The following is a 27,922-nucleotide window of genomic DNA, read 5'->3' as shown; positions in this document are numbered from 1 at the left end:
CTGGTGGCTATTTTTACTACAGTAGTGACTTTTAAAGCAAAACACAGCCTATATGGTAGAATATGTCCTCCATATGTTGAGGACTATATCCAGAGCATGTTTTATATTGACTTACTGATGATGTCCCCTACTAGAACAGGAAGTCACAGAGTGATGCAGAGGGGAGAACATTTATAAGACACCAACTGACGCTTCAACGATCCCATGCCTTCATAATCAGTTGCACTGAAATACAGGAACAGTCTAGCTCCTACTCAACATTCATTGTTGAGGGAGAGCATGCCAGCAAGCATCACTGTTTACACCTGCTGTATCCTGTGCTCGTGACCAAATAAACTCTGATCATTTGAAATGATCTAACAGAAAGGGATGAAGGGAACGAGAACGAGAGAAAAGCAAAAAGAGAATTAGGGAGACACACAAAGAGAAAAGAGAGAAAGACAGAGAAGAGAAAAACCTAGAGAGAGCGAGCGAGAGAGAGAGAGAGAAAGAGCGAGAGAGAAAGAGCGAGAAAGGAACAGAGAGAGTATCAGAGTAACAGAGGGAAGGACCAGTGGTCCTCCACCCTCCACCCGCATCTCCACACCACAGACATTACGCCCGTCCCTGGTCGCCGCCGGGCCCACGAGGATGCTGAGATTGCCAGACGCTTATTGCTTTTAGATCACATTCTTATTGACTTCTGTCAAGGCGACCGTTTGTCAAGAGGACTGATGTCACCTTTGGGGGGGGGGGGGGGGGGGAAAGAGGCTACCTCCATCCCTGTGACATATTGGAGACATTATCGGGCCAGAAACAGGCCGTTATTGTGGAGTGCAATAGGTTAAGCCGGTAAAAACCAACAGGCCTAGACAGGCACGGCCCTGATCGCTAACCCTGGTGTGACTGGGAATACGGTATTTAGTGTCTTAGCAGAAACTAGGGATTAGGGTCTACTCTGGGGACTCCTGCTCCTACTTGGCCAATGAATGTGGTAGATGACTAAAACCGTTCTTCACACTGTGCCGACCAGAACCGTACTGTGCTGGCTCGGACATTTCCCTTTCACGTTGTATATTCCAGCATGGTGGCAGCAACCAGACCAGCCCAGCACAGCTTGGCTTAGTGCTGTGAAAATAGTAGTATAGGTCGCTCCCTAGTTATTATCCAAGATATGCAGGATAACGTTTTAGCAGAAACTAGGGATTAGGGCCTACTCCGGGGAAAACGGCACTCCTACTCTAACGCTAGAGAACGTGTGTCCTACGGCCAATGTGGTTAATGGCTTCTACGTTTCCTCCAACCTAGTTATCGCTAAGAATGAGACGGTGACTATTGAACTGTTGGATCACTTTGGTTGAGTTGTCCTCATAGGAAGTTCAACAGAAAAATCGGGGTTTAACACTTTACATAAACGCCTTAAAAACAGAATCTGCACCTGTTGTTTTTAAAGCAAGTACAGGGAAACGAAAGGATCAATTGAAACCCAATTCCAGTGCTGGTGGTAAAAGTAATCAATACTGTTGGTTTTATCGATACCTGTCTTCTAGGTAATACAACGGTATTGATGTCACTGTTTCCTATTAAACAGAACACGATCGTTGACTTGCTTTTACCATATGGTGCTGTTGAGCTCTTGGTCAAGAGCAACTAAGCTAGTTTGGGTTTCTCTCTGCAACACACACAAACAAGACGTACTGTGTAATTTATAGTCCTGATATTTCCAAAATGATTAATTTCACCTAAACTAATTAGCCCTCATATAATATTCACCTTCAAAGAAATACCTAATTATGCCCGTGAAAGTAAATGTATCTTTGTTTGGTGACCTTTAGCCAATTTAAGATTTATGACATCATAAAGAGGCAGGTTTGTTAATGGGCATGGCCCTCTTTATGAACATAATGACATCTCTGAGCTGATCAAACTGAACCCATGTGATTCTGGCACTATAGCTTCAGTCTTCTTTTTTTTAATCAAATCAAGTACAAGTCATCCCCTGAGATGGTGGGAATGTTGTGCATGAGGCCATGATTGGGAATTTAAAGCAGGGAAAATAACATGGAACAAAAGGTAGTTGAGGTGGGATAACGACTGGGATTCAAGTGATTTATATTCATATCGTTGTACAGCTACAATACTTACCTACCTAGCCTAAATCAACATTCCCCCTTGAAATCTGTGAGCCCATATTATTTAATTGCTGCTATACTTGGTGTCAAATTAAATATTCAAGAGAAAAATGAAGATGGAAAGATCGGAAGATCCCAACTGCTGCTTTCTATCAACAAGTCAAACGATAATGCATCATGGGAAATGGGGAGAAGACCAACCAAAGGGCTTGGTGTTTAGGAGTCAGGGAGGCTTGACATATTACTTACCATTAATGCCAGGTACCACTGTCATGCAAGAGGAAAGAAAAGGAAACACATTTCACATTGCTACCACTGAAGGTTCATGCCAACTCAGACATTAAAAAACTGAAAGGGGAGAAATTCTGAGTAACAGTTTTGGGATCCAGGAAGGGACAGGATGTGTGTGTGAGGGCCTATTGGAACACTGCGTACTAACGTAGCTAACACTAATGGGGAGTCAAGTCAGGCAGTTAACTGTGTGAACCATTTCATTCAAATGAGGGTGTGCTTTTTCTTTTTCCCGTTTCTTGTGGTACAATAAAACACTTATGGCAACTGTAGTGCTAATTTTTATTGCCGTGGACCTGCTGCCACAGGCGGGCACAGACACTCACGGAGGGTGTGAGCAAAGGACGCTGGGTATTGAGCGAGGAGGGCTGACTGACCGTGTTCGGCTGCAGCTTTGAGCGTGGCCTTCGAGTGAGTGGATCCGAAGGGGTTCCTGACGAAGCGCCGGCGCCGCCTCAAGTCGTCCTCCCAGTAGTCGAGGCGCCAGAACTCCCGAGGACGGCTGCAGAGGAACAGAGGTAGCACATGTGTTAGCAATTACAGAACAGCGTGGTGGTAGCCTATAGCCCCAGTCACAGTGCAGAGTAGCGAGGCCAGCAGCAGCATAAAGACAGCCTTGTTTTGCTATGCTGGGTGTCTTCTCCCCCCCCCATCACACAACAAATAGAACACGGTAGATAGACTACCAAAAACCCTGACCTTGAAAATAACAATATTTCCTCTCTCTCTCGGAGAACGAGCACTAAATACATTATGGTGGAATGAGCTGCTGACAGAGTGATCAGTTTCCCTACACTCCGATGTGCTCCCATTCCAGGCTCATTTGGGACCCAGCAGGGCACCTCGGCTCTAGCCTCTCTACCCGGGTAGCAGGCGAGTGCCCGGGCTGGTCCCAAAACACCATTACAAAAACAGGGAAGCGGGAGAGGGGGATGGCATTACCAATATTAATCAATGTCCACAGGCCTCTGTCATTTTTCTTCCCAATTTGCACCTCCTCCTTTACCCAGGCCTGTTCGGTAGTAAATCATTCAGACTAAAGTTCTGTCCCAAATAGCACCCTATTCCCTATGGGTCCTGGTCAAAAGTAGTGCACTAAATAGGGAATAGGGTGCCATTTTGGACACATTCCCAATCTCAGGGACTTGGAAAGTGTTAACTTTTAATGAAGAGTCACAACCACCACACAGCATTGTGTTGTGTACATACAGGCAATAAAATATTACATCTCAAAAAGGGATCTCATTTAAATTAGATTTTAAAATATTAATTACTTTTCTTTAGGCACATCACACACAGCATAAGGAGGAAATACATTTCTTCCCAACATTAGCAAGGTGTTTTTCTTCCACCCACCCTTATTGAAAAAAGCTTGCCTAATTTAAATAACTAATTTACTCCTCGAGAAGAAATAGCTGGTAATTTGTCAAAATAAATTATGCCAAATGTGTTCCATATTGCGCGTATTATGAGGGAATGTTTTCGGGCATTTAGAAATGACAACACAAGGGAAGAACACTACATAATCTCTCTAACTCAGTAGGGTGGAACGGAGGCCAGACACTTCCCTTCTTCACCTATGAGCTGGGTTCACATTCTCAATTTACTATTAAAGCACTGAGAAAAACAAGTGATCTAAGACATGTGCAGGTGTGTATTTGGGTTATTCTTAAGGTTGCATTAGGGTTGGTGTATGGCTTTAGCCTCTAAAGAGCTCAGTGTATTGATTTCTAGAAGCATGGTGAGATAGAACTCTGGAAACGCACGGCGCAGCGTCAGAAGGGTGAAGAAAGATCCTTGCGCAACAATTTTGAGTCGCATAGCAAAGGGTCTGAATACTTATGTAAATAAGGTCTCTGTTTTTTGGTAGTAAGACATTTGCAAAAATGTCTAAAAACCTGTTTTTGCTTTGTCATTATGGGTATTGTTTGTAGATTGATGAGGGGGGAAAAAAACGATTTAATCAATTTTAGAATAAGGCTGTGGAAAAAGTCAAGGGGTCTGAATACTTTGCGCTGTAAGTCAGTGCGTCCACGGTGCTACGGGAGAAGTGTTCTAGTGTAACAGGGACTATTCCACCTGGCTGTATAAATCAGGACGATAGCACCAGAAGCAGCCTCGAGACCGACAGCTCTTTTATGTCCTGATATTTCACTGGCCGTCTGCATATACAGTACGTTAATCCAACAACGTACATTATCAAAACGAAGGGGGGTCGCAGAGTAAAAAAAAAAAAAAGTCTAAATAGCAAGAGAACGTAATCCACATGAGAACGGTGAGGGGAAGAGGAAGCGCTGTAGGGAAAAGAGGAAACAATAGCACAACACGAACATACTGTCAAACACATTTACAGCTTGAACACCAAATGAGTGTTGACATCAGACCCTGGCGAGGTGGAGTGAGATGTGTGTATCAGTGTCAGTGGAGGTACGAGGGAGAACCAGAGCCCTCTCTGTGTGTGTGTGTGTGTGTGTGTGTGTGTGTGTGTGTGTGTGTGTGTGTGTGTGTGTGTGTGTGTGTGTACATGGTTATGCATTAGGGCTGGGAATTTCCAGGGACCTCACCATATGACATTATCACGATACTTAGGTGCCAATCTGATATGTATTACAATTGTATATCGTGATTTTATTGCGATTTGATGTACCAAACATATTGCTCACCATATGTCTGCTGCAGAGAGACAAGATAGAGCAATGAGAACACGAGTCTTGATCAGTCATGGAAATAGAAGTGCTGAAAACATATTGGCTCCCTATTTTAAAAAGAAGATGGAGAACAAGCTATGAGGGAAAAATCCTGGAGTTTTGGAGCAGTTACAGCCAACTAGTGCACAAATAATATTGGGATACTGTCAAAATAATCATCAAAAATAATATCTCGATATGTAACTATTGATCCCCAACCCCATCACTATTACGCATGTGTGAGTGTACTTGTGTGTCTGTACGTCCATGTGTGTGTGTGCGCGCGTGTGTATTGGAGCTAGTTTGTTTGATCTGCTCTTGACTGCTGCTGTAGCTGCTCCAGTCAGGAGCCCGAGGCTCCCAACAAAGCTTCAGGCCAACACCAATGATTACACGGGGCCTCTAAAAGGGGAGGGGCTTTACACAAGAAAATAAATACAATTTCGAGCCAGGTGCTTTAAGACCTTCTATGAAAGCCATGAATTACTTGATTTATCTGAACGAATGAAAAATAAATCCTTCTCTTTCTTTCCTTCTCTCTCACACTCTCTCTGTTTCTCTCTTTATCTTCATATCTCTCTGTCGTTCCCTTTCCCCCTCTATCGCCCTCTCTCTCTTTTTATCTCTCTCGCTCAGCCTCTGGTCTTTTCTGGAGAGAAATAGAGAAAGAAACTGTCTTCAGCTCCCGTGTTTGTGTAAAGCCGAGGCAGTTTATAAAGAGATGCATGGGGGAATAGCAGACAGCACAACTATTAAATATTTTACAGGCAAACATTCTAAAGCACATAAGCAAAGAGAAGATGTCAAGGATCTCTCATTAAAAATGTATTTCGCTACTAAGGAGCTTGAAGACGTGATGAGGAAACGGTGGAAGAGAGGAAGGGAAGGAGGAGGAATGGAGTAGTAGGTGGAGAGGACGTGTCTCTCTGGTGTTCAGAGGAAATGAAACAAACACAGGGCAGAAACTAAACAAGGTCCCACAATATAATAACGCTCCTGTTTGTTGAGGGCTTTAGTGTGAACGTGGGTGTGAGGATACACAAGACTGGAAAAGAGGGAATACATTTACATTTGAGTCATTTAGGAGATGCTCTTATCCAGAGCAACTTACAGGAGCAAATAGGGTTAAGTGCCTTGCTCAAGGGCACGTCGACAGAGTTTTCCTCCGAGATGGCTCGGGGATTCGAACCAGCCCCCTTTCGGTTACAGGCCCAACGCTCTTACCCGCTAGCATACCTACTTCATGAATACATTTGAGACCACAAGTGTGTGTTATACCTATGTCGGTGTGTGTGTGTTATGACTGTGTTATGCCTGTGCGTGTATGTGTGTATGTGTGTGTGTGTGTGTGTGTGTGTGTGTGTGCGTGCGCGCGTATGTGCTAGAAGACATTGGACTGTGTGTCTCCATCCAGCAGACAGAATGTGCAGGACCTGATTTCCCTCCCGTCACAAAGGGCCCAGGCCTTGTTGCTGTGTGATAGTCTCCCTACGCTAATTACCACTTCATCATCCTGCCTCACACCGCATTCATCTAGGAAAATGATTATCAAGCCAGTGTCTCTCACACTCACTCACACACACACACACACACACACACACACACACACACACACACACACACACACACACTTCATCCTCTTACAAGGAGGTTTCCTCCACATCCATCAGTGGGAGGACGTATTCGGTAGTGGGGAGTAATTAGTAGCAGTGTTATGGAACGATCTCCACCACTTGCCGTGTCATGAACGGCAACCAGGTTCCTAATGAAGGGTCTTGGATGGGCGGCCGGCCCGCCGTCCACCCCAGTACCTTGCCATCTCTGTCGCCAATCAATCCCCCACGGAGAACGCCGCTGTATCACAGCGGGAAAAACGATGTGGCACGCGCCGTGCATGTGTACGCTGAGAGAGTTTCTACAAAGATGATAAATAATTCACAGCTCGTCCATCATGTGACGGGCTGCGCTGGCAGAATAACGGCAGCACCCATTCTTCAAGATGACAACAATTAAAATGACAAAAGGCCAGCGCCGCGGCCTTTTACACAAACCACTTGTGTAATTAGTAATTAGTTTACTCATAAAGGCCTCGCTCATTAGAGCCTACTGGGGAAAGTCTGTTGTCTTAGACGGAGTGTGTGTGTGTATGCATGCAAGTGTGTGTGTGTGTGTGTGTGTGTGTGTGTGTGTACAGTGCCTTCAGTATTAATACTCTCCTGAAATTTCACATTTTGTTGTGTTACATCCTGAATTCAAAATGAATAAAAAAATTATTTTAACCCGTCTACACAGAATACCCCATACTGACAAAATGAAAACATGAATTTTGACATTGATATACAGAAATATCTCATTTAAATAAGTATTCACACCTCAGTCATTGCCTATTAGAAGCACCTTTGGCAGTGATTACAGTCGTGAGTCTTTCTGGGTAAGTCTCTAAGAGCTTTGCACCCCTGGATTGTGCAATATTTGCTCGTTATTATTTTGAAAACTCTTCAAGCTCTGTCAAGTTCGTTGTTGATCATTGCTAGACAACCATTTTCAAATCTTTCCATAGATTTTCAAGCCAATTTAAGTAAAAACTGTAACTAGGCCAATCCGGAACATTCAATGTCATCTTGGTAAACAACTCCAGTGTATATTTGGCCTTGTGTTTTAGGTTATTGTCCTGCTGAAAGGTGAATTGTCTCCCAGTGTCTGTTAGAAAGCAGACTGAAACAGGTTTTCCTCTAGGAGTTGTCTGTGCTTAGCTCTATTCCGTTTCTTTTTATCCTGAAAATCTCCTTCGTCCTTGTCGATGACAAGCATACCCATAACATGATGCAACCACCCCCATGCTTGAAAATATGAAGAGTGTTACTCAGTGATGTGTTGGATTTGACCCAAACATAAGGCTTTGTATTCAGAACATAAAGTACATTTCTTTGCCACATTTTTTGCAGTATTACTTTAGTGCCTTGTTGCAAACAGGATGCATGTTATGGAATATTTGTATTCTGTACAGGCTTCCTTCTTTTCACTCTGTCATTTAAGTTAGTATTGTGGAGTAACTACAATGTTGTGTTCTCCTATCACAGCCAACTCGGTAACGGTTTTAAAGTCACATTTTGGCCTCAGGTTGAAATCTCAAATCGTTTTCTTTCCTCTCCTGCAACTGAGTTAGGAAGGACACCTTTATCTGTGTAGTGACTGGGTGTATTGATACACCATCCACAGGGTCATTAATAACTTCACCATGCTACAGGGTGATATTCAATGTCTGCTTTGTTATTTTTTATTTCTACCCATCTACCAATAGGTGTCCTTCTTTGCGAGACATTGGAAAACCTCCCTGGTCTTTGTGGTTGAATCTGTGTTTGAAATTCACTGATCGACTGAAGGACCTTACAGATATTGTATGGGTGGCGTACAGAGATAATGTAGTCATTTTAAAATGATGTTAAACACTATTTAACAGTCCATGCAACATGTTAAACACATTTTTACTCCTGAACTTATTTAGGCTTGCCATAACAATGGGGTTGAATAATTATTGAGTCGAGACATTTCAACTTTTCATTCGTTTGTATATAAAAATAAATACATTTAAAAAAAGAACAAGCGAAACTTGTAAAATATATTTTTATTCAGGCTGTAACACAACAAAATGTGGAAAAAGTCAAGGGGTTTGAATGCTTTCTGAAGGCACTGTGTGTGTGTGTGTGTGTGTGTGTGTGTGTGTGTGTGTGTGTGTGTGTGTGAGTTAAGGAGCACTTCGCAGAGTGCTGGATCCTCTAAATGCTGTTTAATGTAGACCACATTGACAACTGATGAGAAAGCGGGCCAATAAGACATTTATGTGAGGTAATAAAATATAATTGTTTTTGACCAACATTAGAAGATGATCTCAGCCTCTCTCCTTGTGTGTGTGTGTGTCTGTGTTGCTTTCACTAATGAATACATGGGTGCAATCATAAAAAAGATCACTATGTGCAATAAATTAAAAACACCATAGCATTAACAGACTGTGGAAAGAGGTTTTACACAACCTTTAAAACTTTAAAGCCAACTAAATTGTCTGTTTGCATCAAAACAGAACACGGTCCAATTGGACTTGGCATAGGGAGGGTGACATAATAAACAAATAGTTTAATTGTAGCCAAGTGTTCAGTGATCGGCAGCTCAGTGAGGGCTGGCTTGAAGTCCAGGATTAATGAATCGCATAGTTGGACAGACAGACTGACTGGAGCTTTGGAAGGAGTGGGGGAGTGGGGGACGAACAGACGACTACGTTCTTTAACAGTAGCCTGTCCACTAGCCAGGACTTCCTGTGTATCGCCACAGAGGACAACACAGGGTAGACAGGGAGTAAACTACACACAGAGACATCTAGCTAAGAGGCTGGGTATCTAGTATGGCCTAGTACTGAACACAAGTGCATTGCTATGTCTGCCAGGTAGGTCGAAGAAAAGAGGCCTGGAACCATGGGAAATATGCCATTCCTGCTGTCCAATTTCTTATTCAGTATGCACAGTATGCTTTGCCCTTGGACTGCTTCTACATGCATTTACCGTAGGCCTGTGTCTTATTTAAAAAACATCCAAAAACATTAGTCCTTCAAATATGTATTTTATGGAGGCCCACCATAGAAGAAATGCAAGCGTTTATAATATCCACTGATAGCTTTAAATGTTTGTTACCAAGGTTCAATGCAGCCGTTTTTATCTCAATACCAAATCATTTCTGGGTAACAATGAAGTAACTAACTGTGATTGTTTTAAATTAAAATGGTCAAAAATAAAGAAAAATAGCTTCTTAGCAAAGAGTAATTTATCAAGAAGTTTGCTAGGACTCTCTGGGAGTGGTCTGAGTGGGAAACTGAAAACCTGCTGTTATAGGCAGATTTTCCTGTTATTGGCACAGGTAAATCACGTTTTTAACTACAATGGGCCTTTAATAAATGATACATTCATGAACTTGTATTATACTGAATAAGCATGCAGTTATTGACTTATGTTTATAAATGACACAAAGAAATGACAGTTAATGACTAAAATGCCACTACTCACATATAATGAATACTATTTAAGCACTTAAATCAATCAATACGGCATGGCATGCAATTACATTGATTTAAGTTTGACATTCATGTGCACTAACAGTTTGTGATTAGTTGATTTATTCTTATTTGATCAAATAATGTACACTCAAAAACAGAGAAAATACATTGACTTTGAAACGCTATCTATGGAAGTACAGAGGACAAAGACATTAACCTCAATTAATTAATTTATGACAAATAAATAAATGGGAATTTAAGGCGTAGTGTATGAGAGCCAATATCGCTCATCTCCCCCTCTCAAACCTCAAACACTGGCAGTTAAAACATGGTAATAGATTCTCTCTGGAAGCCACTGAAACTTTGATAGCACTCTTATTTCAATGCCCAAATTGTTCTTTTTCTGACAACGACAAACGATAGTCATCCATCAAGATCCAATCAGACCCCGCCAAACAGGAGCCGGATGCATCACCCAATCAGACCCCGCCAAACAGGAGCAGGATGCGTCATCCAATCAGATCCCGCCAAACAGGAGCTGGATGCATCATCCAATCAGACCCCGCCAAACAGGAGCAGGATCCGTCACCCAATCAGACCCCGCCAAACAGGAGCAGGATGCGTCACCCAATCAGACCCCGCCAAACAGGAGCAGGATCCGTCACCCAATCAGACCCCGCCAAACAGGAGCAGGATCCGTCACCCAATCAGACCCCGCCAAACAGGAGCAGGATCCGTCACCCAATCAGACCCCGCCAAACAGGAGCAGGATCCGTCACCCAATCAGACCCCGCCAAACAGGAGCAGGATCCGTCACCCAATCAGACCCCGCCAAACAGGAGCAGGATCCGTCACCCAATCAGACCCCGCCAAACAGGAGCAGGATCCGTCACCCAATCAGACCCCGCCAAACAGGAGCAGGATCCGTCACCCAATCAGACCCCGCCAAACAGGAGCAGGATCCGTCACCCAATCAGACCCCGCCAAACAGGAGCAGGATCCGTCACCCAATCAGACCCCGCCAAACAGGAGCAGGATCCGTCACCCAATCAGACCCCGCCAAACAGGAGCAGGATCCGTCACCCAATCAGACCCCGCCAAACAGGAGCAGGATCCGTCACCCAATCAGACCCCGCCAAACAGGAGCAGGATCCGTCACCCAATCAGACCCCGCCAAACAGGAGCAGGATCCGTCACCCAATCAGACCCCGCCAAACAGGAGCAGGATCCGTCACCCAATCAGACCCCGCCAAACAGGAGCAGGATCCGTCACCCAAGCACTTCCCCAGCTCTTAAATGCTTTTTGTGTTGCCTTTGCAATTTCTTTTTTTGGGGGGACGATATTAAAAACAGTGAAACATCAAGGATTGCCAGGCTAGATAATTTGCACCCGCTGAAATTAACTTTGGTGAATAATGTGTGAGTGTGTGAGTGAGTGAGTATTAATATTACTGTGTGGAAAGGGGGATCATTTGAGGCTAGAGATTATGCAAATGATCCTATATGACCTTTATCATTAGAAACAGGACCTAGAGCAGCAACATGCGTTTCATACATCACACAGAGCACTTTGCTGAAGGACAAACAGTCATTTATAACTTCAGAAGGGATTCATTTCGGGTACAGTCAGTGAGATTGCATATACGCAAAGGCGGTATGATTTCTCCCTTTGCTTTTTTTTCTCATTAATGCAAAGGGGCCCATTGGCAGCCCCTCAAATTGCTCAAACGTTGCCTCTATCGCCGAGATCATTTCTTTTGATTTGCATAAACCATGAGTTTATAAGAATCTGAGAGGGGATAGGTTGAGGATTTGTCATACATATGACTGTGGCGCCAGAGAACCACTTCCTCTTTGTCAAACGGTGTCAGCGGTGGGAGCTAGTCGACACAGCGACACCTCCAAATTAAAACGAGAGGGGTCAAACGCCTTGCTATGGAAATGGCCATGATTAAAGCTCGCCTTAAGCCGTAAGTGAGGTTCTACGGTAGCCGTGCATTAACGCATGTCCTTCCTAGTCAAATGAGGTGTACTACACAGACCATTTCCATAGCAGTGTATGTTAATTCAGCCTTCCTAATGTTGCTGTAATGTTGTTTGTGTGTTTGACAAAGGTAGCTTCAGGGTCACAGAGGAGGCTATCGCCTCCATCTATACTCCTAAACGACTTTCATCATGATGGGATTTCCCTCGTTCTTTTTTGTTTATGACAGGATCAGACCATTTCATTTGCTTATTTCGAATCTTAATTTGAATTTCCTGCTACCGTTGATCAATCCCTGATTGGATACGGGAATGGAAAGGTATTAGAAATAAAACAGTGATGAATATGCCAAACAGTCTTGATCAAAACCTAGAATCTATATCAAAACAAAAATGTTACGCAAAAACATAAAACAAGGATAAGTGTTTTACAAATGCTACATATAGGTACCATGCCATTTGACCACATCATTAAAACACCTGAGTAATTAACAGTGAGGACCTTCAAGCTGCAGGTCTTTCAGATCACATGACTAAGTTCACGGCACCTGACAACAATAAGCATGTGGATATCCTCCACACATATCCCACTCCTCCATGTAATTACTACTCTAATTCCTCATGAGCACAGAACAAAAACGAAAACAAGAGAGAGAGAGAGAAAGAGAGAGAGTAATATAATATTATTGCCTCTCCATAACATCACTGGGGTCGCTAAGATCAAAGCACTCCCATGGGGTTGCCATGCATGAGGCTGCAGACACAGTGCAACAACACACACGAAAACACACACACACACACAAATGCTCAAAATGAAAAATGGAAATACGGTCCTAATTACCGATGGGCTCAGTATCGCGCACTCCCCAATTAGCAGCAATTAAGCTCAGTGTAAATTCTGCGACAAAGGGTCTGGAAATTACACCCTAATTATATTCTTCCTCCAGGGGAGGTGTGGAGATTTAGAGGAGAGGGCTGGGTGTAAAGAGGGGGAAAATATTAACCAAAATGTTTGTTTGTTTGTTAGGAAACCACCCAGTGTTTTTTTTACCTGTTGAAATATGTTTCAAAAGAAGTGTATTGTTCTATTTTACAGAGAGAAAATATTCTTATGCCACCGACTATATTATGTACAAATCTATCTAGAATTCACAATAAATCTTCATTACCCACAACAATATGTCCAAAGTCAAACAAACCATATTAAAACACCAATGATACCTTCAAAACACAACAAAAAATGTTATATGCGGTCACCAAACTGGTATAGTCTGTGTTTTTTGATAAAGCATCATATTTTTTTAGTTTTGACAACATGCACACGTCTGTCACTGCTGGTAGGTAATGAAGGCATCCATATCCACTGGAGCAGAATTGCATAATTCAGCCATTACCGGAGGTATCCTCATAATCAGATGACCTCTACCCTTCAGGGCTGAACTTGAACGTCCTGACAAATCTAAACTGGCACAGAATGGCTCTGAACACAACCACGACCACATAGAAGACTGAGCAAAGGCCCAAGGTCGTCTGGGATTGGGAAATGCTTGGGGGGGTTCGGGGTCCTCGGGGTCTGTCAATCTTAAAGTTCCCATTTACAACATCAAGTCAAGACAGGATCATTTATAGCTCGACACAAATTTATCGGAAAGGACTGCTGGAGTGAAAGCACATTTTCTAACAAAAAAAATGAACATTTCATAAAATTATTATTATCATCATCAGTGGCGATTTTAGCATGTAAATCTTGGTGAGGCAACAAAGAAAAGTGGGATGCATGCCAGCAAAGCCACTACACAATACTAAACAATATATTAATTGCACATTAAATGAGCAAGCTAGGACAGACAGTCAATATAACTATTTGTTCAGCACTTTTGAAATGTACAGCGACAGAATTCAGAACATGGGCCGTTCTTACAGTGTTCTCCCTGTACACCAAGTCAGAACCGTAGGATAAATAAAGGGGGCATATAAGCAGACAATGAAAGCTCTTACAATATTCGATGATTACATTTCTCTAAAACAGGCTATAGGCTACATGTGCACCACCAAGTTAGAACAGTAGGTGAAATTAAGAGGTGAAAATAGACCAAATTATTAGGGTGAGGCACATGGGCTACTAACAGCCTACATGCACTTAGTATTACTTTCTTAGCTACAGTATACATATCTCCCTGGCATATTAGATCATTTATGCAGCAGCATACATTTTTGGACTCACCTTGTTGTTAACAGGAAGGTGGCGTGGCGGTCCTTCGTGGGAAAATTTTGTCATCAAAGTCTCTGGATTTATGGTGCTTTCAAGACAACTGGGAACTCGGGAAAAAAAACGTTGAATCATGATGACGTCAGTGATCTTCAGGTCATAGCTCTAGAAAGAGGCCCGAGTTCCCGATTTACAATTCAGAGTTTTTCCCGAGTTCCCAGTTGTCTTGAAAATATTCAGAGTTAACAGTTGTTTTAAGTGCGGCACAAATCATGCTTCATTGACAGCATGGCCAATGTTAAATGTTTATCATTTTAAACTAGGAAAAGAGACCCTTAATCTTAGACTTGGGACCACACAGCCACTCCACTGAATAGCAGGCTAATGTTTGCTTTGCAATGCTTGCAGTTAGCCACTGATTCCTTCCAAACCACTCATTGTTGAATTTGCGATTTCCAAGTTGTTGTGCAATGTCCATGTCCAATGGCCGATGAGCACCGATACGTTTTATCTATAATTTCTCTTCATTATTTCTCTTCATATGACAAGGATTAAAAAGGATTTACCAGTAGGTTGTCGACTTGATTCATGATGACTGCTAGCTAAGATTTTGAAAGTATGATGTTGACATGATCAGTCCAATCAAAGTTACTGTAGATATAATGTGATTTGACATCATTTTATCTGTGGCCAATGACCTTGAGCCTTCTTGGATGGGCCCTTCAATGTAACTATGGCAGCACCCAATAGGCATGAATTTTCGAGCTCTACCCTTAGATTTAGACTTTTATTTTTTGCAAAAAATGTGGGTCTCAAAACAGGGGTCGCCACTGATTATTATAATATAATTTCCCAGTTAATCCATTTCCCAGGGTTTTGAGGCGGACATGGCTGGGTGACAGACACAAGACACAGTGATGTCCCCTACCCTCTCTGTATTCTAATCTAGCGTCGTCCCCTCCTCTCAATGTGTTAGTGTGATGCTGGGCTGTGCATCGTGCCCTCCTCTCAATGTGTTAGTGTGATGCTGGGCTGTGACAGGCTCATCTAGCACGGCTGTCTGGTGTATTCATGAGGCTCTCCTTCTCTCTCTCCATCACACAGCAATGCCCATTATACAGCACTTATGGTACAATGGCTGCGTGCATGCCGCCTAATCATGTCAAGTGCTGCACTTCATGGGCTTGGAGGAGAGAGAGAGAGAGAGTGTGAGAGACCCAGAGGGAAGGATGGGGGGGGGGGGGTGGGGGTTGAGGCTTGATGGTGCTGGGTGATCACCCTGTGGTTACCAAGGTAGTGGATGGATACTTTGTCAGTGGACTGGGTTGATATGGTGGAAAACAACTACATGAATACTGCTGCTACTCATACATTTTTAAAGAGCCACTGCTGGCCTTAATGACTCCCTGATCAAAAATAAAGGTTCAATAAATACAAATAATGAAAGTAGGAGAAAAATTATGTAATAGTTACATTATTTCAAACATTTTAGACTCCCTCACCATTACCAGCTCTGCAATAGGTGGCGCTGGTCTGGAGCGAGAGAAGGAGAGAAAGACGAAGATCAAAGTAAATCCAGAGAAAGAATAAAAACTGAAGGTCCCTGAGTAAAGGATGGATCCCCCCTCCATCTCCCTCCATCCCCCTCCATCTCCCTCCATCTCCCTCCATCCCCCTCCATCCCCCTCCATCTCCCTCCATCTCCCTCCATCCCCCTCCATCTCCCTCCATCCCCCTCCATCTCCCTCCATCTCCCTCCATCCCCCTCCATCCCCCTCCATCTCCCTCCATCTCCCTCCATCCCCCTCCATCTCCCTCCATCCCCCTCCATCCCCCTCCATCTCCCTCCATCTCCCTCCATCCCCCTCCATCTCCCTCCATCCCCCTCCATCCCCCTCCATCTCCCTCCATCCCCCTCCATCTCCCTCCATCCCCCTCCATCTCCCTCCATCCCCCTCCATCTCCCTCCATCTCCCTCCATTCTCTGTAACATCACGCCAGTATTTCATGTGCCCTTTTCTGCTTTCGCTGCAGAACAAAGCCGCTGGATCCCAAAGATAAAAAGCCGATTTTTTGGTAAATGGTGAAAGTGTGGAAATAAATGACCAGCTGTGGCCTGAGTGTAATTACAGTGGCTGGGAGAGCAGTGATCTATCACGAGCCCCAGGAGAGGGGGTGACACGCACAGCGCCATGGGGTTAGTCAAAGGAGATAACTAACTAACTACTGAACCCTGAACAATCGATACTCCCCAGATATTGCATCCTGGGAGAAGGGAGAGGGGGGAAAAAAGAAGGTAAAAACTTCCCCAATGGCTTTTTATTGAGATATTGATCAGGGCCCTCTAATCAGGACCTTGCTGGGCCAAGGCCATATACTTTCTTAAGGGTATATGGAACGGATAAATCTGGAGAGTTGTCACACTACATAGAGGAGGCTGAGCTCTGAGGCGGTAGACGGTGGGATGTAATAGGTCTTTCTGGAGAGGGAGGAAGGAAGAGAGGGGATTCACACTGTATAACAGGGATTCATTACAGAGCTGAGGAGGAAGAGGAGGAGGAAGAAGAGGCGTAAGAAGATGAGGAATAAGAGGAGGGAGATGAGCAGGCAGAGGAGGAGGAATAAGAGGTGGGAGAGGAAGAAGAATAAGAGGGAATAAGAAGGAGGGAGAGGAGGAGGAATAAGGAGGGAGGGGGAGTGAGAGGAGGAAGGAGAGGAGGATGAGAGGGGGAGGGAGATGTGAGAGATGAGAGGATGGAGAGGGAGAGGAGGATGGAGAGGGAGAGGAGGATGAGAGGGAGAGGAGGATGGAGAGGGAGAGGAGGATGGAGAGGGAGAGGAGGATGGAGAGGGAGAGGAGGATGGAGAGGAGGATGGAGAGGGAGAGGAGGCTGGAGAGGAGGATGGAGAGGAGGATGGAGAGGAGGATGGAGAGGGAGAGGAGGATGGAGAGGGAGAGGAGGATGGAGAGGGAGAGGAGGATGAGAGGGAGAGGAGGATGAGAGGGAGAGGAGGATGAGAGGGAGAGGAGGATGAGAGGGAGAGGAGGATGAGAGGGAGAGGAGGATGGAGAGAGAGAGGAGGATGAGAGGGAGAGGAGGATGGAGAGGGAGAGGAGGATGAGAGGGAGAGGAGGATGAGAGGGAGAGGAGGATGAGAGGGAGATGAGAGGGAGAGGAGGATGGAGAGGGGGATGGAGAGGGAGAGGAGGATGGAGAGGGGGATGGAGAGGGGGATGGAGAGGGAGAGGAGGATGGAGAGGGAGAGGAGGATGGAGAGGGAGAGGAGGATGAGAGGGAGAGGAGGATGAGAGGGAGAGGAGGATGAGAGGGAGAGGAGGATGAGAGGGAGAGGAGGATGGAGGATTGAGAGGAGGATGGAGAGGGAGAGGAGGATGGAGAGGAGGAGGGAGAGGAGGAGGGAGAGGAGGATGGAGAGGATGGAGAGGAGGATGGAGAGGATGGAGAGGGAGAGGAGGATGGAGAGGAGGATGGAGAGGAGGAGGGAGAGGAGGATGGAGAGGAGGATGGAGAGGAGGATGGAGAGGAGGATGGAGAGGGAGGATGGAGAGGGAGGATGGAGAGGAGGATGGAGAGGAGGATGAGAGGAGGATGAGAGGAGGATGGAGAGGAGTTTGGAGAGGAGTTTGGAGAGGAGTTTGGAGAGGAGGATGGAGAGGGAGAGGAGGATGGAGAGGGAGAGGAGGATGGAGAGGGAGAGGAGGATGGAGAGGGAGAGGAGGATGGAGAGGGAGAGGAGGATGAGAGGAGGATGAGAGGAGGATGGAGAGGAGGATGGAGAGGAGGATGGAGAGGAGGATGAGAGGAGGATGGAGAGGAGGATGGAGAGGGAGAGGAGGATGGAGAGGAGGATGGAGAGGAGAATGGAGAGGGAGAGGAGGATGGAGAGGAGGTTGGAGAGGGAGAGGAGGATGGAGAGGAGGATGGGGAGGGAGAGGAGGATGGAGAGGAGGATGGAGATGGAGAGGAGGATGAGAGGAGGATGGAGATGGAGAGGAGGATGGAGAGGAGGATGGAGAGGGAGAGGAGGTAAGATCAGTGTGCTTCAGGAGACACACCTGCAAAATAAACTGTTTTCTACACTAAACACTGAAGATTGAATTCACCCAAATCACTCCTAAATACCTGTCTCAGAAGAAAACTAATAGCCACATTATCCTGGACTAAATCCCTTAAACCTTTGATCCCTAAAGAGTGAGAGCATTAGTTTCATTCCTCGATCCTGCGATGAGGCTTGTTTAACCGTTAGCCGTCCATGGTAAGTAACATATGGACAGCATCAACCGTTAATATGTTCCACCATGACATGTTGTTACTATTTCTTACAAGCCCAGCCACTGTACTGTAAACACAGTTAGAAGCAAATGTTATCATTAGGGCATATTCTAATTCCTATCCATAACCCTTGACATCTCGCCTGCACGGTATGGCCATGCAGAACAGATACACATCATTTTATATCATGTATGGAATGTTGGCCTGTCAAACTTTAACATGCTCCTCTCTGGAGATTTGGAGAACATCCCTCCTCCTACATGTCACCACATTGAAAATAATATATAATAATCCCAGACACGCGTGGCGTGATGAACGAGGCCGAGGGTTTCACTTTAAATCCGTTTAAGGCTCGACGCTACAGATTTCCCCTCCCGATAGCGACCGTCTCATTTACTAAAGATGAGCATCAATGACATCTCGGCTTTCTTCGAAACCCTCGTTGTTTACAGTAAAAACTGTTTACGGCTTAAAACCGACTGCAGATGGATATCCGGGGCAGTAGCTTCGCCAGCTCAACTCTAACTTTCCAGGTAGGCTAATTGATTTTGGAGTAGGCCTCGGACAGAGCTAAGCCTAAAGAAAACAACGATCAATTCATCTAGGAGAGAGAACGGAAGGCGGATGTTGTAGAGTAGCGCTGTTGTCCGACAGCTGTGCTAGCTCTGCACGGCATGCTGGGTCTGGGTCAGCACGCATGTTTGTATCACAGGCCCTACAGTGTTTATAAGCAAAGCAAAAAACATTAACACCATTGAAGTTACCGCAGCTAAAGAGGCTAACAAACTGGAAATATAGTGGTAGGTCTCAGAGCATGTTGTTTCACTGTGACCGCGTAATTAAATTGTAAGGCATAACAAAAGCACTTAAGTGCTAAAAAGGTCATTGTCTTATTGGCCTACCGCCCTGATACAAATCACCATAACATTTCCTAAATCAACTTTTTCACACAGATTATAATCCTACCGTGATATTTTATTCAAACTAATTCAATAGAACGTCCAGCTTTTTGCCAGCCTTGACAACAATGATGTACTGCTATGGATTATGAAACATATACAAAAGATAGGTATCAGGATTAGGGTACATTTCAAATCCTGGCCTGGTGTTTATTCTAGTCCCTGAACTCTGCTATGGGAAACTGATCAGCAGATAGGACCGAGGGCCTCGGAGTTTTACAGAACACAAACAGGCACTTGAGAACATGCTCTGAACCTTCTCCAGGCAACCATTACAGATGACTCATCGTGTGTGTGTGTGTGTGTGTGTGTGTGTGTGTGTGTGTGTGTGTGTGTGGTTGTGTGTGTGTGTGTGTGTGTGTGTGTGTGTCTTCCCAGACATCCTGGGATAAACATTGATGCTCTAGGTCCTGATTGTAACAATCCTCATTGACAGGCAAGTGTCCCAACTTCCTCATTCAGTTATCCCTTAAACAATCTCAGCCCAGCTGCACTGTACGTCCCATTAACACTCAATATGAAGCAACGATGCAGCTGGACAGACCTGGTAAATGTATCATAGTGTATGTAGAGCAAGTCAATCAGCTATAGGTTATATATGTTGCCATTGGAATTGTGACCTATTTTTCCTGTCAATGAAGGAGGCTCAATGTGTGTAGTGTTTGAGTGTGTGTGTGTCTCTCTGTGTGTGCGTGTGTAATCAAGGACTGATGATTGGCTGAAATTAGTCTGTTGGCAAATGCCAAGGTTATTATTTATTCATTTTATGACTGGTAGACAATGCAAGACAGAGGTAAGTATGCATGTGTGTGTGTGTCTGCTGCTGGGCTGGAGAAGAGCAGGGGTTAGCGGAGTGAATACAGGTCCTTTGTTTCTGCAGGATGCGTGCTACAGATTCACTTTGGAGGAGTGTGTTAAGTTGTATGCTACGAACAGTGAGACTCAGGGTGCATTCCAAATTGCACTCTTTTCCCTAATAATATACTAATCGGCCAGAGCTCAATAATAAAATAAAAAAATGAATTGTGAAAACACCATTTACAAAATTCCACAAAATAATAAAACTGGATCAATCTTTCTTAGATGGGTAACAAATCCCCTTCTCAGGTTCAACAATAGCACAATGGCTATTGTGTGTTGTACACAAAGGAAACTGGTCGATTGTCCCCATATAGAGTTAGTAGATGAGAGAACACCATCAACCCCATCTCTCTGTCAGAGTAAAGCCCAGAATTCTATTTCACCCTGATGGTTCTGGTGGAGCAATGACACACTACAAGATAAAACAGTAACGCTAATATTGATAGTTTGTCCATTACAGGTCAGCTAACTGTCCTGGGAACAGTTACAAAGCTGTTAGTTTCCATCTCACAAGGCCGGATCGATGCAGAGGCATACTGTTTCAATTTTGCCAGAATTGATTTTTTTCTGTAACACCCCAACCTCGGAGCATTCATCTTTCTGAAGGAAGGGAAGATTTGATTTACTGAAGAAAAATTGGAGTGCGCATCACCAAGATATATTTTTTTGCCGGGCGGCGAGAGAGCGTGACACACAACAAAGATGGATGTCCTACGGCTGAGAAGGCTCTAGCCTACGGCTGTTCCATTACAACACGGTGGAGCGGCGGAGCAGAAGGGTGAGCTGCTTAAAGGGAGGGAGAACTAATTAAAAGAGAAAGGGGGAGAGAGAGAAAGGAAGAGAGAGAGTTTGAGAGAGATAGAGGGGAAAGGGAGAGGAGGAAGAGGGCGATTAAGTGGAGGAGAAACAGAGGTGGTGCACCTTCAAACATCCCCAAATGCAATAATCATCACCATGTTACACATTTGGCACAAAACACAACACTAACTACTACTCTAAATCTGAACTTGTACTCTCTCTCCCCTCCCACACTGTACACGGCAGCTGCAGTACCTTCTCTTGTCATTTCTCCCTTCTCTCCCCTGCCTTCTCGCCTATCGCTTCTCTCTCCTATACCTTCTCTTCCTATCCCTGCTCTCCCTTCTCCCTCCTCCCCAGCATCCAGAGTGAATTTCCATGGTACATTAGTCAGCTTATTAGGATGTAATGAAGGAGGGCGTTGAGGAAAGGGGAGTGTGTCCTCCGAGACACTGCTCAACCGTTCTCCATCATCTACCCCTCATCGCTCTCTCTCCCCGTCCTCATCTCTCTCCCTCTCTCTGTCCGGCCACTTTGCCGGGTGTCATATAAATGAAAGATGACTTGTCTCCTGACCCAAATAAACACCAACGCCGCCTAGATGCTCTGTCGGGCCGCTCACTCGCTCCAGAAAAAAAAGTGAGGAATAAAATGAGTGCTGCCAGTCGCTTCATCTGTGGCCACCTCAGAGCTGGTTATTCACGTTGTCTGTGGTTTTGGATCAGAGTGCTGGCGTGTGGTACACCAGAGTCTCCAGAGGATGTGACTGTAATGTAAAGATGAGCAGGTAGCGTTCCCTGTCTGTCTGTCCTGTCCCTCAGTCCACGTAATGACGAGTGTGTGTGTGTGTGTGTGCGTGCGTGTGTGTGTACACCAATGACGGCCAAGGGCAGATCTCAGAACAGAAAATAAGAGTTACTTCCCTTTGTTGGAGGGAGACCTCCCTAGATATTCCAGTACAATGGAGCGAGAGGTGGATGAATAAAGGAGTGAGAGAGAGAGAGAGAGAGAAAGAAATAGAAGAGAGAGAGAGAGAGAGAGAGAGAGAGAGAGAGAGAGAGAGAGAGAGAGAGAGAGAGAGAGAGAAAACCACCTAACACCTCACGTCTCCAGGGGCCAGGGCTGGTGTAAGCTGGATATTAAGACACAAATTGCATTCAGGCTGGTCACGGCGTGTCAGATGATATTAGATGCCTGCCGTGAGGAAAACAACAATTCCCATCAGCCTGTTCTGAGAGAAAAATAATATTTTCATTTTCGGCCCCTTTATTGAATAGAAACTTTAGGGAATACGCCTTTATAGGAGCTTGTGAATTTTCCACCTCTCGACAAAGGTCGTAATCATGGCGGCGTGTACCCTTTGTTGCTCCCAGATTTCATTTTCACCACTGCTGATAGAAAATGTGTGTGTGGGTGTTCTCTCCCTCCCTCACTTGTTTGCTGTAATGTTGCAGCACCCACATGTTTTAGTCTGTGTGCATGCGTGCGTGTCCGTCTCTCTATGTCGTGTCCTTGTGCGTGTGACTGTGTGTGAACAGTCTGTATCGTATCCATTGCCCCCTTCTCTGTGTTTTCTGTGGCACTAGCTCCCCTCCCCCCACACACTGCTGCCTGCATGGGGTCCCCGTCGCAGAGCTGCACCACCTGACCTTCTCGGTAATTGACCAAAAATATTGATGCAATGGCACAGGTCTGATTGTGATTTATTAAAAGCTTGGGCCCGGCTCCCAGGCCCGGTGCCAGCGGCTCCCTGCTCCCAGCCTGGCCCATCGGCAGCCATTAGGAAAACCATCAATACTGTAGCAGCACAATAACACAATGAAAGAAAGGCACGGTAATGGGGAAGGGAGAGTCTCTCTGGGCTGCGGAGGTGCATAGCAAATAGCTTGGCCTTGTTGTGTGAATATACACAGAGAGAGAGAGAGAGAGAGAGAGAGAGAGAGAGAGAGAGAGAGAGAGAGAGAGAAAGAGAGAGAGAGAGAAGGAGAGAGAGAGAAAGGAGAGAGAGAGAAGGAGAGAGAGAGAAGGAGAGAGAGAGAAGGAGAGAAGGAGAGAGAGAGAAGGAGAGAAGGAGAGAGAGAGAAGGAGAGAGAGAGAAGGAGAGAAGGAGAGAGAGAGAAGGAGAGAAGGAGAGAGAGAGAAGGAGAGAGAGAGAGAAGGAGAGAGAGAGAAGGAGAGAGAGAGAGAAGGAGAGAGAGAGAAGGAGAGAAGGAGAGAAGGAGAGAGAGAGAAGGAGAGAGAGAGAAGGAGAGAGAGAGAAGGAGAGAGAGAGAAGGAGAGAGAGAGAGAAGGAGAGAGAGAGAGAAGGAGAGAGAGAGAGAAGGAGAGAGAGAGAGAGGGGTGTGTAATATAATATTGCCTGTCCATAACATCACTGGGGTCGCTAAGAAAAGCATAGAGAAGGAGAGGATAGAGAAGGAGAGAAAGAAGAGAAGGAGAGCGAAAGATAGGGAGAGAAAGATACTCATGGGAGGCAAAAATCTAAGAGACCAGAGAACAAAATATAAAAAAATGTGGGGAAAGGAAAGGAAAGAGAGAGAGAGAGAGAGAGAGAGCGAGCCCCTGGTGTAAGAGCAACCGCAAACTGAGCTCACACACAGACGAGTCTCAGGAGAGTCAATTCAGACTAACAAGAGGGAACCAACCGACCAACAGCAGGCTGACTGTTCAACCATGATATACTGTACCCAACCTGCCAGCACACAAACAGCACAGGCCATCATTAGGGAAAACCCCCATTGACTTCTAACTGGCCTGTTTTGTTGAAACCAACATTGAGCTTTCTAAGCTTTTCTATAGTTTTAATCTCTTTCATCTCTGTCCAAAGTCAATGGATCATGCATCCCATACCTCGGCGTTTGCACCGGTGCAGACCTAACTCAATCACTAACTCCCAGGAGGGAGAATACAGTCATTACAGTGGTCTTAATGGATGTGCTGTACTCTAAGGAAAGCTACGGCTCATTTAAAAGGCAGGTGTATCCTCGTTTTTACCATCACCAATGCTCAATGTTCTTATTATGTCCATTTTTGACAGGAAGTTTGGACACTGGGAAAACAATTGCAAAATCGGACCATTTCCCCAATACATTGCTTCATTTGAATTGGTATGTTAGTATGGAGACTGGAACATCCCTGTGGCTCAGTTGGTAGAGCATGGTGTTTGCAACACCAGGGTTGTGGGTTCGATTCCCACGGGGGGCCAGTACAAAAAAAAAAAATGTATGAAATGTATGCATTCACTACTGTAAGTCGCTCTGGATAAGAGCGTCTGCTAAATGACTAAAATGTAAAATGGAAAAATGGAACAGAGCCGCAGTACTTTAGACTGAACATGTGATGGTGCTGAGTGGAACCTGATGAAGGCTATCTATACTGAACACCAAAAAACAGATCATTTGATTAGTTGAGTGAGGTGTGTTAGTGCCGGGCCGGAACGCAAGCCTGCACCCCCAATAGAGCTCCGGGAACAGAGTTGGAGAACCCCTGCTCTAGATTGTAGATGTAGAACTACGTAGACTTTTACCTGAAGGCAGAGCTTCCCCAGGCACCGTGTTTGTCCGTCAGGATGTTGACTATCTTCTGGATGAGCTGGGTGGCTGTCACGTGGTCGCGGTACTTGGCCGCTCGGATCAGGTGGTCGCACATCCTCTCCTCATCACGCTTCTCAGCCGAGTACTGGGCACAGTGGGACTGGGGGTCAAAGACAAAACAACAGGTTAACTTTTCTGTCAAAAACACAATGACGTAAGCATCATTACAAATGAATTGTATGTGCAGTGCTCAATAAAAAGTCTTTATAGTACATTTAAAGAGAAACCCAGGAGGTATGCATTCTGAAGAGAATACTGGCATACACATAGTATGCAACTTCATATTGTATGTATGGAACTAGCATGTATTCTGGGAAAAATGGTATAGGCTACTACACACCATGTAAAACGACACAATATAAGACTCTAGCAGCTGTGTGTGTGTAGAAACGCTACCTTGAGTAAAACAAAATGAAAATCTGGGGTCATTTTCTGGCCCTTATGTCACCTTGATTAATAACAGCGGACATTATAGTTACTAATGCCTCCCGGGCTCCGAATCACAAAACAGAGGTTGTTTTCTCTGTCTGAATGTGTTATCAGAAATGGCCTTTGAACTCAGAGTAGATGGTATATACAATAACACCTATACTGAGGAAAAAAAAACAGCCAGACTTGAAATGCTAAGATAAACTGAGCAAAATATGAAGCAGAGTTAAACTGTAAAATAAAGTCATATAACCGACTGAAAACATTTGAGTACACTGCATACTTCTAACAGCCGTTAGCCATGTAGTGTAGAAATACAAGCAACAAAGAAATGAGGAATACATGTTACTATCATGTACAGTACCTCAGGCAAAAATCATGGCCATATTACTGTGATTTCAGTGCATCCGTTGGATACTGAAAGGTTACAGCATCAATACCAGCAACTCTTAATGCAATTCCCAATGCTACATGATTTAATGCAATTCCCAATGCTACATGATTTAATGCAATTCCCAATGCTACATGATTTAATGCAATTCCCAATGCTACATGATTTAATGCAATTCCCAATGCTCAAATGAAATGAACCTAAAAGGCAGCCCATTGGTGGAGAACACACACATACATCCCCAGCCTTAGATCCATAGCCGTACAAATGCAACCTGCCTCACCAGTAACCTTAGCAACCAGTAAACACACTAAAGTGCTTGATAATGATTGGTCCTCCTCTCCAATTGGAACGGTGACTTTTCATACCTGACAGGAAATCTATAGGTCTGGATCACGTTCTGGAAGGCTATTGGGCCCTAATTATCAATCTACGTCTCTTTGTGGAGCATTAGAGTGGTCCTTGACCTTAAAGCATGACGTGTGTGTGTGTGTGTGTGTGTGTGTGTGTGTGTGTGTGTGTGTGTGTGTGTGTGTGTGTGTGTGTGTGTGTGTGTGTGTGTTGAAAGGAAGAAGAGTTGTTAAGGGAGTATAGGGAGAGGGAATGGTACTGAATGTTTGAAACATATGTTAGCCCCCTGGAACAGACGACAGCGCGTCTATACTTTACGACGGGACGGAACAAGAAACGTTCCTTCCAGCCTGTCTTGACGTGTGACTACTGCGTCACTAATCAGCAGCGCTGCAGTTCAAACACATCATCGTAAACACGCTGGTCATTCACCGCGGACCAAAACACCTAGTCCCCCATAGTGACGTGTGCTTTTCTAACGGGCCTGGCGGCGAGGGGAAGTAGTTTCACTGAGCGACTCCCCACTGAAATAACAAGCAAACAGCTGAACACATAACAGACCCATTAATACAAGGCCTCCATTTCGGGGTAAAACGATGTGGAAAAGACATGTCAGAGTGTAGATTCTGGGGGTCGTTCCACTGCTCTGAAATCGTCATACATAGAGGATATTAGACTACTAGAGTCGTGTTGGTTCTTACATACTCAGCCTGCTAGCTCTAGATGCCTACATAATAACCTACCTCCATCCTCTACGCTTCCAATAGGCTGACAGAACAAAGGACACTGAGTGAGTCAGGGAACACTTTTTAAACACATCACCCCTCTGCTAATTTCAAAGGGAGCGGGGGGGAATAGTAAAATAGCATAAACGGCCTAGTGCCATTTGCAACCAGAGGGGGCCCCCTTTACCTCAGTGGAAACGGCACATAAAGGGTCTATCCTGAAACTGACTGAGACGAAAAAAGAGATTCAGACATCAGGATCAATGTCTAGTCTACCTGGTAGCCAGATTCAGACATCAGGATCAATGTCTAGTCTACCTGGTAGCCAGATTCAGACATCAGGATCAATGTCTAGTCTACCTGGTAGCCAGATTCAGACATCAGGATCAATGTCTAGTCTACCTGGTAGCCAGATTCAGACATCAGGATCAATGTCTAGTCTACCTGGTAGCCAGATTCAGACATCAGGATCAATGTCTAGTCTACCTGGTAGCCAGATTCAAACATCAGGATCAATGTCTAGTCTACCTGGTAGCCAGATTCAAACATCAGGATCAATGTCTAGTCTACCTGGTAGCCAGATTCAGACATCAGGATCAATGTCTAGTCTACCTGGTAGCCAGATTCAGACATCAGGGTCAATGTCTAGTCTACCTGGTAGCCAGATTCAAACATCAGGATCAATGTCTAGTCTACCTGGTAGCCAGATTCAGACATCAGGATCAATGTCTAGTCTACCTGGTAGCCAGATTCAGACATCAGGGTCAATGTCTAGTCTACCTGGTAGCCAGATTCAGACATCAGGATCAATGTCTAGTCTACCTGGTAGCCAGATTCAGACATCAGGATCAATGTCTAGTCTACCTGGTAGCCAGATTCAAACATCAGGATCAATGTCTAGTCTACCTGGTAGCCAGATTCAGACATCAGGGTCAATGTCTAGTCTACCTGGTAGCCAGATTCAAACATCAGGATCTATGTCTAGTCTACCTGGTAGCCAGATTCAAACATCAGGATCAATGTCTAGTCTACCTGGTAGCCAGATTCAAACATCAGGATCTATGTCTAGTCTACCTGGTAGCCAGATTCAAACATCAGGATCTATGTCTAGTCTACCTGGTAGCCAGATTCCGACATCAGGATCAATGTCTAGTCTACCTGGTAGCCAGATTCAAACCTCAGGATCAATGTCTAGTCT

The 27,922-nt window shown here is 44.8% G+C and overlaps 1 protein-coding gene across 4 annotated transcripts in view; it reads right to left on the bottom strand.

Annotated features, from left to right (window-relative positions):
* Positions 1–27,922, bottom strand: part of LOC106610178 (lipopolysaccharide-responsive and beige-like anchor protein) — a 296,378-nt gene that overhangs the window by 128,749 nt on the left and 139,707 nt on the right. For all 4 annotated transcript variants that reach the window (XM_045722742.2, XM_045722744.2, XM_082978435.1 and 1 more), the window contains exons 37-38: positions 24,762–24,928; positions 2,780–2,904 (exon numbers count right to left, since the gene is read on the bottom strand). In XM_045722742.2, the coding sequence (XP_045578698.1) occupies positions 2,780–2,904; positions 24,762–24,928 (292 nt within the window). The remainder of the gene's footprint in view (positions 1–2,779; positions 2,905–24,761; positions 24,929–27,922) is intronic.

This window comes from Salmo salar, chromosome 08 (assembly GCF_965601325.2).
Source record: "Salmo salar chromosome 08, fSalSal1, whole genome shotgun sequence".
Lineage (NCBI taxonomy): Eukaryota > Metazoa > Chordata > Actinopteri > Salmoniformes > Salmonidae > Salmo > Salmo salar.
This window is presented reverse-complemented; position numbering and strand designations above follow the sequence as displayed.